General features: G+C 43.6%; 1 protein-coding gene across 4 annotated transcripts in view; it reads right to left on the bottom strand.

Annotated features, from left to right (window-relative positions):
• Positions 1 to 3,301: 3,301 nt before the first annotated feature.
• GRIK4 (glutamate ionotropic receptor kainate type subunit 4) overlaps positions 3,302 to 12,446 on the bottom strand; it is a 472,983-nt gene continuing 463,838 nt past the window's right edge. For 3 of the 4 annotated variants that reach the window (XM_079954667.1, XM_079954665.1, XM_079954666.1), the window contains one exon: positions 3,302 to 3,827. In XM_079954667.1, the coding sequence (XP_079810793.1) occupies positions 3,462 to 3,827 (366 nt within the window). In that variant the 3' untranslated portion in view covers positions 3,302 to 3,461. The remainder of the gene's footprint in view (positions 3,828 to 12,446) is intronic. The other variant, XM_079954668.1, reaches the window with a different exon arrangement.

Genomic DNA, 12,446 nt, shown 5'->3' on the forward strand with positions numbered 1-12,446 from the left:
GTCAGTGCCTGTACCCTCAGATCCACCAATATATCCTTTAACTATTTGGCAAGAGAATGGCAGGTGGCCAAGCATATTCTCAGGGTGAAGAATGTCCTACAGGATCAAAGGATGAAGAACCAAAGTAGTATAATTGCCATGGAAAGGAAGGTACAGGTGCTACAGCTAACAAGTGTTAATCCAGTTTTTTAAATAAGCAAACTGGGAGTACAAAAATCAACATCAAGAATGCAATTCAAGTTGGCATGTGCCAACGTGGCCATGTACGTAGGCTTCCTCAATGTGTGATAGGGCTTTGGAGCGGCAGAAGAAATGGTGTGTCTATCGTTGTCTGGCTTGTCTTTGTTCACCCCTGTGAAAGAAAGCTCAGATTCAATTATTCACGAGAACTCTATTTTTCCCTTTGGGTAATCTGTAAATAAATGTTAAAAGACCCATGCTCTTTTGATGAATATTCCCTGTTGCTTGTGCAAACGTGTCAGCCTTTAAATGAAACACAGCCATGCTCAGTAGAATTTCCCTTGTTGCTGTCATGAAGGTGGATGTGACAGCAGTTGGCATTCGTATGGCTGAGCAATGAGCAATGGTGGTGTTTCCCGAACATTTTAGGAGCGCAGTTAGTAGGACCAAAGTGTCCACCTGTCATTCAGCTCTGCCACATAACCCACACACCTCTGAGTTATACCATATTTGCATGGCCTGCCCCATCAAGGCTAAGGCGACTTGACTTATAAGGTTTCATCAACCATTTACAATCACTTAGATGCGGAGATGCTAGCAAGTGGGTTCAACATCAGGGGGCTTGAGTAACTGGTGGACTCTATAGAGCAGGCACCCCCCAAACTCAGCCCTCCAGATGTTTTGGGACTACAGTTCCCATCATCCCTGACCACTGGTCCTGTTAGCTAGGGATGATGGGAGTTGTAGTCCCAAAACATCTGGAGGACCGAATTTGGGGATGCCTGCTATAGAGGAAGCAGCTACTGGGAGCTGTTGCATTCATGCCCTGTTTCCCTGGGGCATCTGATTGTCTACAGCAGAAAGCAGGATGCTTAATTAGGTAGGCCTTTGGTTGTTCTTTTCATCTTCTTAAGAAGAAATTTTAGTTCAGCTTTATGCAGAATGTTTTTTTTAAAAAGTTCAGCTGGTAAGTCACCCTCACACGAAAAGGCTCGATCCATATTTGCACCAAGGGTGTGCTATGGTTCTTAGTATGGTTCTATGATATCCTTCCTCAGCTAGGCATGTGGAGTTCTAGATTGAAATCTTCACTCAGCCATGAAGTTCACTGTGTGTGCTTGGGCAAGCTGCTGTCTCTTTCAGGCTGCTTGACTTCCCACACAGTGTAGATGTGGGGATAGCCTAGAGGTGAAAGAAGCATGTTGTACACTGCCCTGAGTTTCTTGGGAGGAGAGGCATGAAATAAAAGTAATATCAGAATATCAGAACTGGGAAGGTAAAGTGCTTTCAGTTACTAAAGCATAAGTAAAAATAAAAGTTCAGCGCAGATCTCTCTTTTCCCCCATTCTGAGTGTGATGCCAACTGCCTGGGGTTAGAAACGAGCTTTCTCTGTGAGTAGGATAATCATAAGTGTTTGTTTCCTTTCTCTCCCCAAAGGCTTCTCTCAGTGCCCACAGCACTCACTGCTGTCAGGGACTTTAAATTTTACTTGCCATATTAAGGATTAAAAACAGAAAGCTAAGTTTCTCTGTGTTTCACACTTACAATGCCATCAGAGATTATTTCTTTTCTTTTCTTTTTGCTGTATTCAATATACCCCATTCACAGAGTTGATGGCTGTTATTACCTGTTAAAATAAATCCCAAACCAGTTAGAAGAACAACATCAATCCTTTCCTCTACCACTTCTAGAGTCCTTAACACGAGTATCATCCCTGCCCGATCAGTGGCCACAATCCAATACAGAGTTAGGAACGCTTAAACCGACTGAAAGAACTTAAGAACACTTAGTGTTTTATTGTGGCCAATGACAATATAATACTAACTTAACCAGTTGGCAAACTGCTCCAATGTGGATAGAAAGAATGGAATAAAGTGCATTAGCCATAGGCAGCTACATATCCTTCCCCCTTATGAACTGGGACTCCAGCTACCTCTGAATATCAAAGGTATAGAGGAAAAAAAATCCTATATTTATATAGAAGGACATATTTTATTTCAGTACATTCAAAAACAAACTGGGGGAAAAAAAAACCAAGAACAGGTTATTTGACCTGTGTTCATTTGTCATGACTTTGTTTTTCTTCCTTGTATTTTTACAATCAGGAATTGCATAGAATTGTCAATCAGGAAATCGAACTCCTCCCACAGAAAACCTGCAACTGCTCCAAACCGTTGCTAAGGATTTCCTGGCTGTTGGTCCATTCTTCTCATAGGTCTTCAAAAGACACCATGGACATTGCTGGTGTACCTTCACTCAGTGATATTTCATAGCAAAGAAACCCTCTTATAGAGGATGATATCTAGGTCATAAGTGAGTCTATTGAACTTGGGGTGGTGATTTTTCATCTTAAGAAAAGAGCTGATCACGGGCACATGTAATAAATCGTGAGGACCTCTCTCTTAACACAGTGTTAAAACTTGACTTTCAAAAGCTGACAACCTGGGTTAGTTAAATTCTACCACCCCCTGCTGGGGGGAGAATACAGAATTCCACGTCCCCAACCTGCTCTCCTACTGGTTAGCTTTCTCAAAATGTGTACAAAGAAAGACCATTGTGAGGGGTGGGGGGGGGGGGAGTTGTTTAAGCAAGCAAGACAGACACAGGTACCCTGAAATTCTACCTGTTATCAAGGCCTCCAAGTTCAGTGTGTTAGTTGGTTTTTGGTATTTGTAACTCTTTGAATGGACTTTCCTTGTTGGTGGCTGCTCTTATATGGGACTTAACCCTTCCCCTCTTCCGCAACCTCACCTGACCCAGGGAAAGTGGCGTGAGCTCAGTACCTGAACTCAGGAGTGCTGGACCCCTCTAGGTCCTGAAGTTCCAACAATAAAATAAAAAAAATTATCCTCCCCACCACAAATTCCAAAAGAAAAGAGCTGCCACCCCCCCATAAAGAAGTCCTTGTGGCAATAATGTTTTTTTCACCTGGTTTAGGATATTTGTGACTCTCGTTGCCACCAGCTCTGTGTGACCCCCCCCCCTATACCCCATACCTCAAGTTTCTGAGGAGCAGGCTGTTGAGGAAGGGTCCTCTTAGCCTAGCTAGAGGGGCGTTTTCTTAACGTTTCAGAAAGTAGGTAGGTTAGATACTTTCTCATATAAGACAGGTAACAAAAGTTCCCATTGGGCTCAGCCCCCAGCCCAAAGCTTTGATTTGCTCTTGGCAAACTGGGGTGCCTCTTTATTAATTTAAAAATAGTTCAACACTGTGTACAAGTCTCATGTTCTGTAAAATGGAACATTTAGCTTCTTTTGCTGCTGCCGTCTCCCCACTGTTTTACTCAGGCTCACTGCTGTTTGTTGCTTTCTCCCATTCCAAGCTCTCGTCGCTTTGCACGGGGGAATCTGGCCCTGGCCGGACCCGAAGGCCTTGGAACCTCCGGCATTCTGGACACACCCGGATGTGTGTGCAACCCCGAGCGACCAGGACGGCTTCTTGTGCAAGTCTCTGTGCCAGCTGCTCGGGGTCACCGCCACCACAGAGCTTTCCATTGCTTAGCATGGTCGTGGTGCGGGCCCTCCGTTCTTCTTGTATAACAGGGCGAGTCCGTATGATCCCCCCTCGCCTCCGACGGGGGTGGAAACTGTCCTTGCAGAGAATGATGCTACGCAGCTCTGTCACCATTTCCTGGCAGACGGATACCTATCAGAGGCCCAAGAAAAAGAAGAGCAGTTTCAGAAAGATATTGTCCCAAGGTCACTGCCCCCTCTATCTTTCTGGTTTCCTGGGGGCTCTCTCAAATGCTCAGTAACCCTTTCTCAACAGCCTGCCTGTTTATTATGTCAGTAGACAAATGTTTTTCTTTGTTTCCTGGGCAAAACTGCTGGTCCATCTTTGGATCCTAAGATCCTTGCGACCACATCAGAACTGGAGTTAAACCGCTCCACTTCCCAGTGGGGAGGAGTTGCGGTGGACCGCATGGCCACCCACTCCCCACCGGGGGCGGGGGACCTTGTCCCCTGTTGCCTGGGGGATCCCAGTCACGTCAGAGCCCGGCCAGCCAACCAGCTGGGCGGGGGGGCGGGGGGCGGGCATGGCCGTGGCCATTTAAATGGAGGAGCGAGCCAGAGGACTTCCTCTTTGGCTCGCTTCCTCAATCTCCCACCCTCCCTCCCTATTTTGCAGGTTAAGCAATGGCCTTGCTATGGACTTCGGTTGGTCGCCTTGGTTGTCCGAGGGGCCTGGTAGGAATTTTTACACTTGGCAAATTGGCACTGGCCACTTGGTTTTCGCCTACCTCGTAGCAATCGTCACAACTTTGTTAGGGTTGCAGTTAGGCATTGTTTGACCTTGTGTGGGGGAGGGGAGGTGTGGACATCACCTGCCCCTCCATGCTTAAGGGTATTCCGTTAAAGGAACCCAGGGGTGTTGATCTAGTCTGAAGCCTGGCTGGGGGGCTAAGGCCTTGACACGACCCCGACGGGAACACCAGGGGGAGCTTGAGTTGGTTCGCATCGACAGGGCTCCCCCTACCGGTGGCTTACTGTTACTGGGGCTTCCTGCACAAGGGGCAGGAGTCCGATATAGTCAGGTCCAATCAATGCCTAAGCCAATACCGCTCACATTCTGTAATTTCAATAAAGTTGTGGCCAAAATTTGCCCAATAACATAAACCTAATATCTGTGTCCTTGTGTGAGTTATTTCCAATGAAGGGGTGGCTGCGGGGTCTCAACACGCAAATCATCCGCAGTTGAACATCCCTGTTTGGTTTAAGCCTCAATCGGTTTAGTTCTTACTGGGATGATGAATCTGTGTCTGCGCTGCACAACTTTACTCACAGAATGCTCTCCCATGCAAAAAAAGAATAGAAGTCCCTGCATGTAGAAAACTAGATGGAGACAGATTCAAGTCTAGCTTTTGTACTAGCTTTCTCTGTATGGTTTTTTGTTTGTTTGTTTGTTTTAAATGAAGGAACATTCAGTCAAGAGGTGCAGCCCAGATACAGGTTTACTCACATCAGTGAGATGTGAGGACTAGGTCTTGGTTTCTTCATGGGTTCTAGAATTGGAGGTCTTAAACATATCAGCACTTGCCCTGGAACCTTTTGCTGTTCTAAGCTCCCTCCCCTTCATTTAGTAATACATGAGTTTTATGTCTCGTTCACATATTTTCAGCTTAATTTTATTTATTTTCTGTGAGCAGATACCGTATTTTTCGCTCTATAAGACACACCAGACCACAAGACGCACCTAGTTTTTGGAGGAGGAAAACAAGAAAAAAAATATTCTGAATCTCAGAAGCCAGAACAGCAAGAGGGATTGCTGCGCAGTGAAAGCAGCAATTCTTCTTGCTGTTCTGGCTTCTGGGATAGTTCTGCAGTATGTTCTAGTTTCAATTTGTTTTTATCTGAATAGTTTTAAAGTCATTTGGCTCAGCAGTTATTGTTAATTGTTACATACAACCAAGGAGCTTATCTGTTTTACTTTTAGGTGGGCTTAAAAGCCATACATTTTAATTGGAGGGCAGGCACTGAGAGAGCAGCTGTTTTGGCTCAGTATTTTTAACTGATAAGAAATACTTAGAACAGGCATCCCCAACCTGCGGCCCTCCAGATGTTTTGGCCTACAACTCCCATGATCCCTAGCTAACAGGACCAGTGGTCAGGGATGATGGGAATTGTAGTCCAAAACATCTGGAGGGCTGAAGGTTGGGGATGCCTGACTTAGAAGATCATCTTGACTGAAGGATACACTGCAGTTTTAACAGTTTTATCATGATTATTACACAAGCGCAGACCCACAGTGCTTCAGATAAAGCATCTAGAACTCCATTGCCAAACTTAGTCCAGAAATCTATGCTGGACTACTGTATCTCAGCAAGTGAGACAGAAGTCTCTGTGAAATAATTGTGCCAACATGTAATTAATATGTCTTACGTAGACAGCCCTGTCCTCTTCAGTATTTCTCAACCTTGGGTCCCCAGATGGCCCCCAACCAATTCCCATCATTCCTACCTACTGGTCTTGCTAGCTATGGATGATGGGAGTGGTAGTCCCAAAACAGCTGGAGGGACAAGTCTGGGGATGCCTGCCCTACACGCATTATGTTTATCCTGCAGAATGGCAAAATGTCCAGGAAAACTATGTGATCTTCCCTTCAAGCACCTGTAGTCCAAAAACAGTTGGAGACCCAAAGTTGGGAAACACTTCAGGGGGCTGGAAATGCCTTCTCCCAAGTAAGAGCTTTTGCTACATATTCCTCTAATGAAATCTTAGCTAACTGGTCAATTGATCCAGACTTGCTAGGAGCTGATATATATGCTGTAAGGCAACCTCAGCTTCTTCCGTACAACAACATGTCAACTGTGTAATAACAGTCTTGGCATAATAGACTCGGCCACAACAGAGACTGAAACTCCCTCACTGTGGGAACTTTTATGCAACCAATGTCTTCTGTCTAAACAAACAGCAGAAGGAATCTTTAGTAGAATCAGTTCACTGGAAAAGAAAGTTCTGGGTTTGAATGCCAGAATGGGTACCCTGGTTGGGTTAGTGGAGACAAGAATTCTGACAGTAGCCCTGCAAGATACCTACCAGCAAAGAAACTAAAATTAGAGATGGTTTGAAGGTACATCAAGACGGGGATAGGTCTGAGTTTGCTAAGTTCCTATCAGATTCAATAACAAAAAGGTTAAATGACATCTGTCAAGATTAGAACTTGAGCTCAGAAACCTGCTTTTACACTAATATGAATCCTCAAGAGATGGACTTGGGGTAGTTGTTTTCCATTCTTAACTTAACCCCTTCTGACCCCAGGCTACTGATAGTGGATGAGTATGGTGATAACCCACTTGCTACCTTCCAAGGAAATGATCTCGGGCTGTCACCTAATCCAATTTGTTTAAACCCCAATCTGGCATATTTTGATGGATCTGAAGACTTCAGGTCAGCACTCTGCATTTCCTGCAGTAAATCGTTCTACCTGGACACTGAGGTCCAGCGTCGAGGGCATTCTGGCGGTTCCCTCACTGCGAGAAGCCAAGCTACAGGGAACCAGGCAGAGGGCCTTCTTGGTAGTGGCACCCGCCCTGTGGAATGCCCTCCCACCAGATGTCAAAGAGAACAACAACTACCAGACTTAGAAGACATCTGAAGGCAGCCCTGTTTAGGGAAGCTTTTAATGTTTTATGCATTACTGTATTTTAATATTTTGTTGGAAGCCGCCCAGAGTGGCTGGGGAAGCCCAGCCAGATGGGCAGGGTATAAATAACATTGTTGTTGTTGTTGTTGTTGTTTTGTTATTTTAATAAAATACTGGGGAAATGTAGTGAATGAGAGAGTAAGTCCAAATTCCAATGATAATACTTCGAGAAAGAGTTCCTCAGATGTTCTACAGGTAATCATTCATAACTGGCCAGTGAAGAAATCCAGCGGTATAATGAGAACAATCTGAATTGCAAGCAGGAATTCAAGCAAAATGCACGTATTGGAAGAAATACGCCCAGGTTAGAGACCCAACACTCCTACCCTGCTAGCAATCTATTTCCCGGAAATCAAAGGGATTATCCATCAACAAATGCTCAAGATAAGCCTAGGCCTAGGGGTAATTATAGAAAAAGAAATTATTATACCTTCAGCTCTCCTTTAAGATACCATAACTGACTAGAAAACATCCAGAAAGGTCTTAACATTCATTCCTGGAACCTGGTGGGTTGGGATAATAAAAAGGCGGATAAAGATTGAGCAGCGATATTCAAGAGGACGATATAGTAATCATCTGACAAACTTGTGTCAACTTTTTATGAACAAATCTCCAAATCTTGTTGATGTCTTCCAGCAAATTGTCGCAGAACTCAGGCCCTATTTGATAACTTCTACAATTACTAACTACACACAATCAACACACCATGGCTGGTTTGATGGTCAACACAAGGTAGCTAAGAAAGTTCTGGCCAGGCAATTAGAGATTTGCATAAGAAGCCATGAGAGGAACCCATGGAAAATTCTATCTAACGTAGATTGGAATGCAAAAGTCTGCTCAAAAACAAAAAGTTGTATATATGAAAACCCAGTGGCAGGAATTGGGACTAGCAGTAATGGAACAGAGGGAAGATGATTTCTATGAACTAGTGGCCCGGGGTGTAAACAAAGTGATCATCATAGGAAGCCTCAATTCCTAACTCTGATTGGGTTAAATATTTCTCCAATACATTTGGTGGTTATTCTGGGCAATCACTTGTAGCAGCAGTGTATGGATTTCTCAAACCTACCAAAGCATTGTAACGAGATAAAAGCCCTTATTTCCTACCTGAAATCAAATAAAGCTCAAGGAGAAGATACACTTTCATCCAAGCTCTATAAGGAATATATAGAATGGTGGGTGCTTATCCTGGCTGGCTTGTTTACCACAATAAAAAACACGGGACAAATGCCCTCTGAATGAAAAAAATGAGAATTGTTTCCCTGATTTAGAAGAATGGGGTTAGAAATGATCTACAAAACTATTGGCCAATTAGCTTGTTAGACATCTCCTCAAAGCTCTATGCGTGGGATCCTCTTCAAAAATTATCAGATTGGTTGCAAAATAACATTATTCATGAAGAACAAGCAGAATTCAGAGGACACAGTACCATTGATGCTTTACTCTGAACCATATTATAAGGAAATATACTAAGAATATTAAGAACAACCTTATTGATTTTTCTGCTGCATTCGATTCTATTATTTGAAAAAGACTGGGAGAAATTTCAGATTGCCAACATCGACTGCAGACGTCTGCTATTGATTCGAGAACTAAGCAGCAATACAGAAATGAGGGTCATAGTAGGTTTAAATGGTGGTATGACTGATGATTTTTAAAAATCACGAGGAGTGAAGTAAGGTTGCATACTGGCTCCCATACTTTTATATTAATGAGTTGGTGCCATATTTAGCCAACACATAGAATACTTGGTAGTGCAGATAAAAATAAATCACTTCATACTTATTTAGCACCTTTGAAAATTGCATGCTGTTTTCTGCAAAGCTTATACAATAATGGCCGTGTTAACATAATATCTCCTGGCTTTTCCCCAGCTGCTGCCAACTCTCATTTGAAAAGGGAGCTTTTCTGTTATCATAAGCGTTCATTCTTTGTCCACACAGTATATATTGGGCACAGCAGCTCCCTTCCAAAATCCAGCAATATCAATTTTTGCTGCTGAAAGCAAAAAAATAAAATAAAAAAATGCCAAAATGTTTTTATAACAAGTTGGTTTTTTATAATTCCCCAGTGAGCTGAACAACACCATGGGATTTTTACGGTACCTTATTGCTTAAGACATCCTCTGGCTCACCACCACAGAAAAGCCGTTATTTATCACATGTGCAATAGTGTGCCTCTGGCTTTAAACTCTTCCAAAGAAGCACTATAATGGTTTTTTTGTTTTTTTAAAAAGCTCATTTTAAGATGTATGAGATTCTACAGAATACTTTCTGTTCCCTTTGCACACCATAAAGGGAATGTATCTCATCCTCTACAAAACTTAGAACTTGTTTCACTTTTATTGAGTGTCCAAAGTGCCCTGTTCTCACCATCCTCTCATCAAAGAAGGAGTCTCCTTCCTTGGAGGTCTTTAAGCAGAGGCTTGACAACCATATGTCAGGAGTGCTCTGATGGTGTTTCCTGCTTGGCAGGGGGTTGGACTCGATGGCCCTTGTGGTCTCTTCCAACTCTATGATTCTATGATTCTATGATTCTAATGCAACAACTCTGGTAAAGAAATGAGTAGTTTTGTCCCCATATTGCAGATCGTAAGATTCAGGTGATGGAGTGACTAGTTTAATTTGTTCGAAATTTCCTTGAGAGCATTACTTCATTTTCTCCAATCATCCATTCATATACTGGTTGCTTGTATGCTACTGAACCCAAATCAAGGAGTTAACGTTAATCTTCAAAGCCCTAAATAACTTAGAAATGGAATACTTGAAAATAGTGCCTCTTCCCATATCACCCTATCTGGACCCTACCTAAGACCTTCAGGAAAGACCCTTCTGGAGGGACCATCACTCGGTGTGGTGTGTTGTGCATTGGCTCAGGAAATGGCTTCTCTGTTGTGGCCCTTGGGTAATGGAATCCTCTTTCCTCAGTCCGGTGCTATTGCATATGGCTTTTCGTTCATTTGTGTTTTTCCCCCAAAATATAGTTTGGCCCCCTACAAGGTCTGAGGGACAGTGGACCGGCCCCCTGCTGAAAACGTTTGCTGACCCCTGTATGCAGCTATGTTTGTAAACTATCCTGGGATCACATGTGATAAAGGGGGGGGGGGGCTATAGTGAATTATAACCAAAAAAAGGCAACATCACACTGTAACTTCCTTTCTAAATATATTGACTTACGTTTGTTAGCACTATAGAGCTCAGTCAGATAATTTTAGGCAAACGTTTTGGTGCCAAGATGAGTTGCATACGTATTTCCTGAAAGCCCTCCCCCTCCCCAAAACCCCATCATTCCAGGTTGGTTCACTACAATTTACAGCCCCAATTATCTACAGCTTCAACATTCTGTGTTTGTTTGAAAAATTGCCCTTGTGATTAGTAACAATGACATCACCATACAACCAATCATATTTCGCTACGTGCTGATATAAGTATGGGCAGACAAAGCTGTTTTAGGGTAAGGGCATGACTTTTGCAATAGACATTACCCTTGCTCTGAACTAGATTCATTTGCTTGTGTCATCGGCACGTAGCCAAGTATGACTGGCTGTTTGATAAACAAAATAAATGTATTTCACACAAAAACCATTCCCATTCACTCATTCCATTACACAAAATAATCATTGAAAGGGTCCATAAAGGATGTCCAAAAATGGCAGATATAGGTGAGGGGGTAGGGGAGAAAAATGTTTGCCCTAGTTATGGTTCTGCCCTAGTTAACAGGGAAATATCTAGAGCTAAGGGACGCAGGTGGTGCTGTGGGTTAAACCACAGAGCCTAGGAATTGCCGATCAGAAGGTCGGTGGTTCGAATCCCCGCGATGGGGTGAGCTCCCGTTGCTCAGTCCTTGCTCCTGCCAACCTAGCAGTTCGAAAGCAAGTTAAACTGCAAGTAGATAAATAGGTACTGCTCCAGCGGGAAGGTAAACGGCGTTTCCGTACGCTGCTCTGGTTCGCCAGAAGCAGCTTAGTCATGCTGGCCACATGACCCGGAAGCTGTACGCCGGCTCCCTCGGCCAATAAAGCAAGATGAGCTCCACAATTGCAGAGTCGGTCACGACTGGACCTAATGGTCAGGGGTCCCTTTACCTTTACCTATCTAGAGCTAACTTGGCTTGTCAGCTATCCAAAGAAACATATTGTTACCAGTATGTGGACTTAGAAAAAAGTCGTTGCCTGTTAAAGGTAAAGGTAAAGGTAAAGGTACCCCTGCCCGTACAGGCCAGTCGTGTCCGACTCTAGGGTTGTGCGCCCATCTCACTTAAGAGGCTGGGGGCCAGCGCTGTCCGGAGACACTTCCGGGTCATGTGGCCAGCGTGACAAAGCTGCTCTGGCGAGCCAGCGCAGCACACGGAACGCCGTTTACCTTCCCGCTATAAAGCGGTACCTATTTATCTACTTGCAGCTAAGGATGCTTTCGAACTGCTAGGTGGGCAGGAGCTGGGACCGAACGACGGGAGCTCACCCTGCCACGGGGATTCGAACCGCCGACCATGCGATCGGCAAGCCCTAGGCACTGAGGTTTTACCCACAGCACCACCCGCACCCTGTTAGGATGCCACTAATGAGAATGTACACCTCAGTATGTACCTAGGGATTTTTTTTTTTAAAGAAGTGGATTTCTTTGAAGTCCAGTGCTACTCTTAGTCGTGCCAAAATGTAACACAAAACATATGCACGGAACAATATGTACATTTTAGTCAGATCTGGTTTTATATTAAATGGACATGTAGTAAGCAACGTGAGAAGAAACATTAACATAATTCATCATAGTAAAATGAGAAAAAAGTCTCTTGGTGCTGACACAGAGAAGGCACTTAGTCATCTGAATTGGCAGTGTTTAAAAGCAATGTTAATTGTAATGGAATTCAGCTCCAAATTTATTGGAATGATTAATTCTCTATATATTCTGAGGCAATTGTGAATCACGTATTGTCAGTAATTTCTTTTGAAAAGAGGGAGAAAGCAGAGCTGCATTCCTTCCCTGTTTTTGTTTAGTAGTTCTGTTTGTACCCTTTGCCCCCGAGAATCGTAAAATAGTTGGTTATAGCAGTAGCTTCAAAAACATGAAAGAACAACCAGCTTGCAGATGATACCACTTTAATTTAGAGTAGCTATATTTCATG

The sequence above is a fragment of the Podarcis cretensis genome (assembly GCF_951804945.1).
Source record: "Podarcis cretensis genome assembly, chromosome: 15".
NCBI lineage: Eukaryota > Metazoa > Chordata > Lepidosauria > Squamata > Lacertidae > Podarcis > Podarcis cretensis.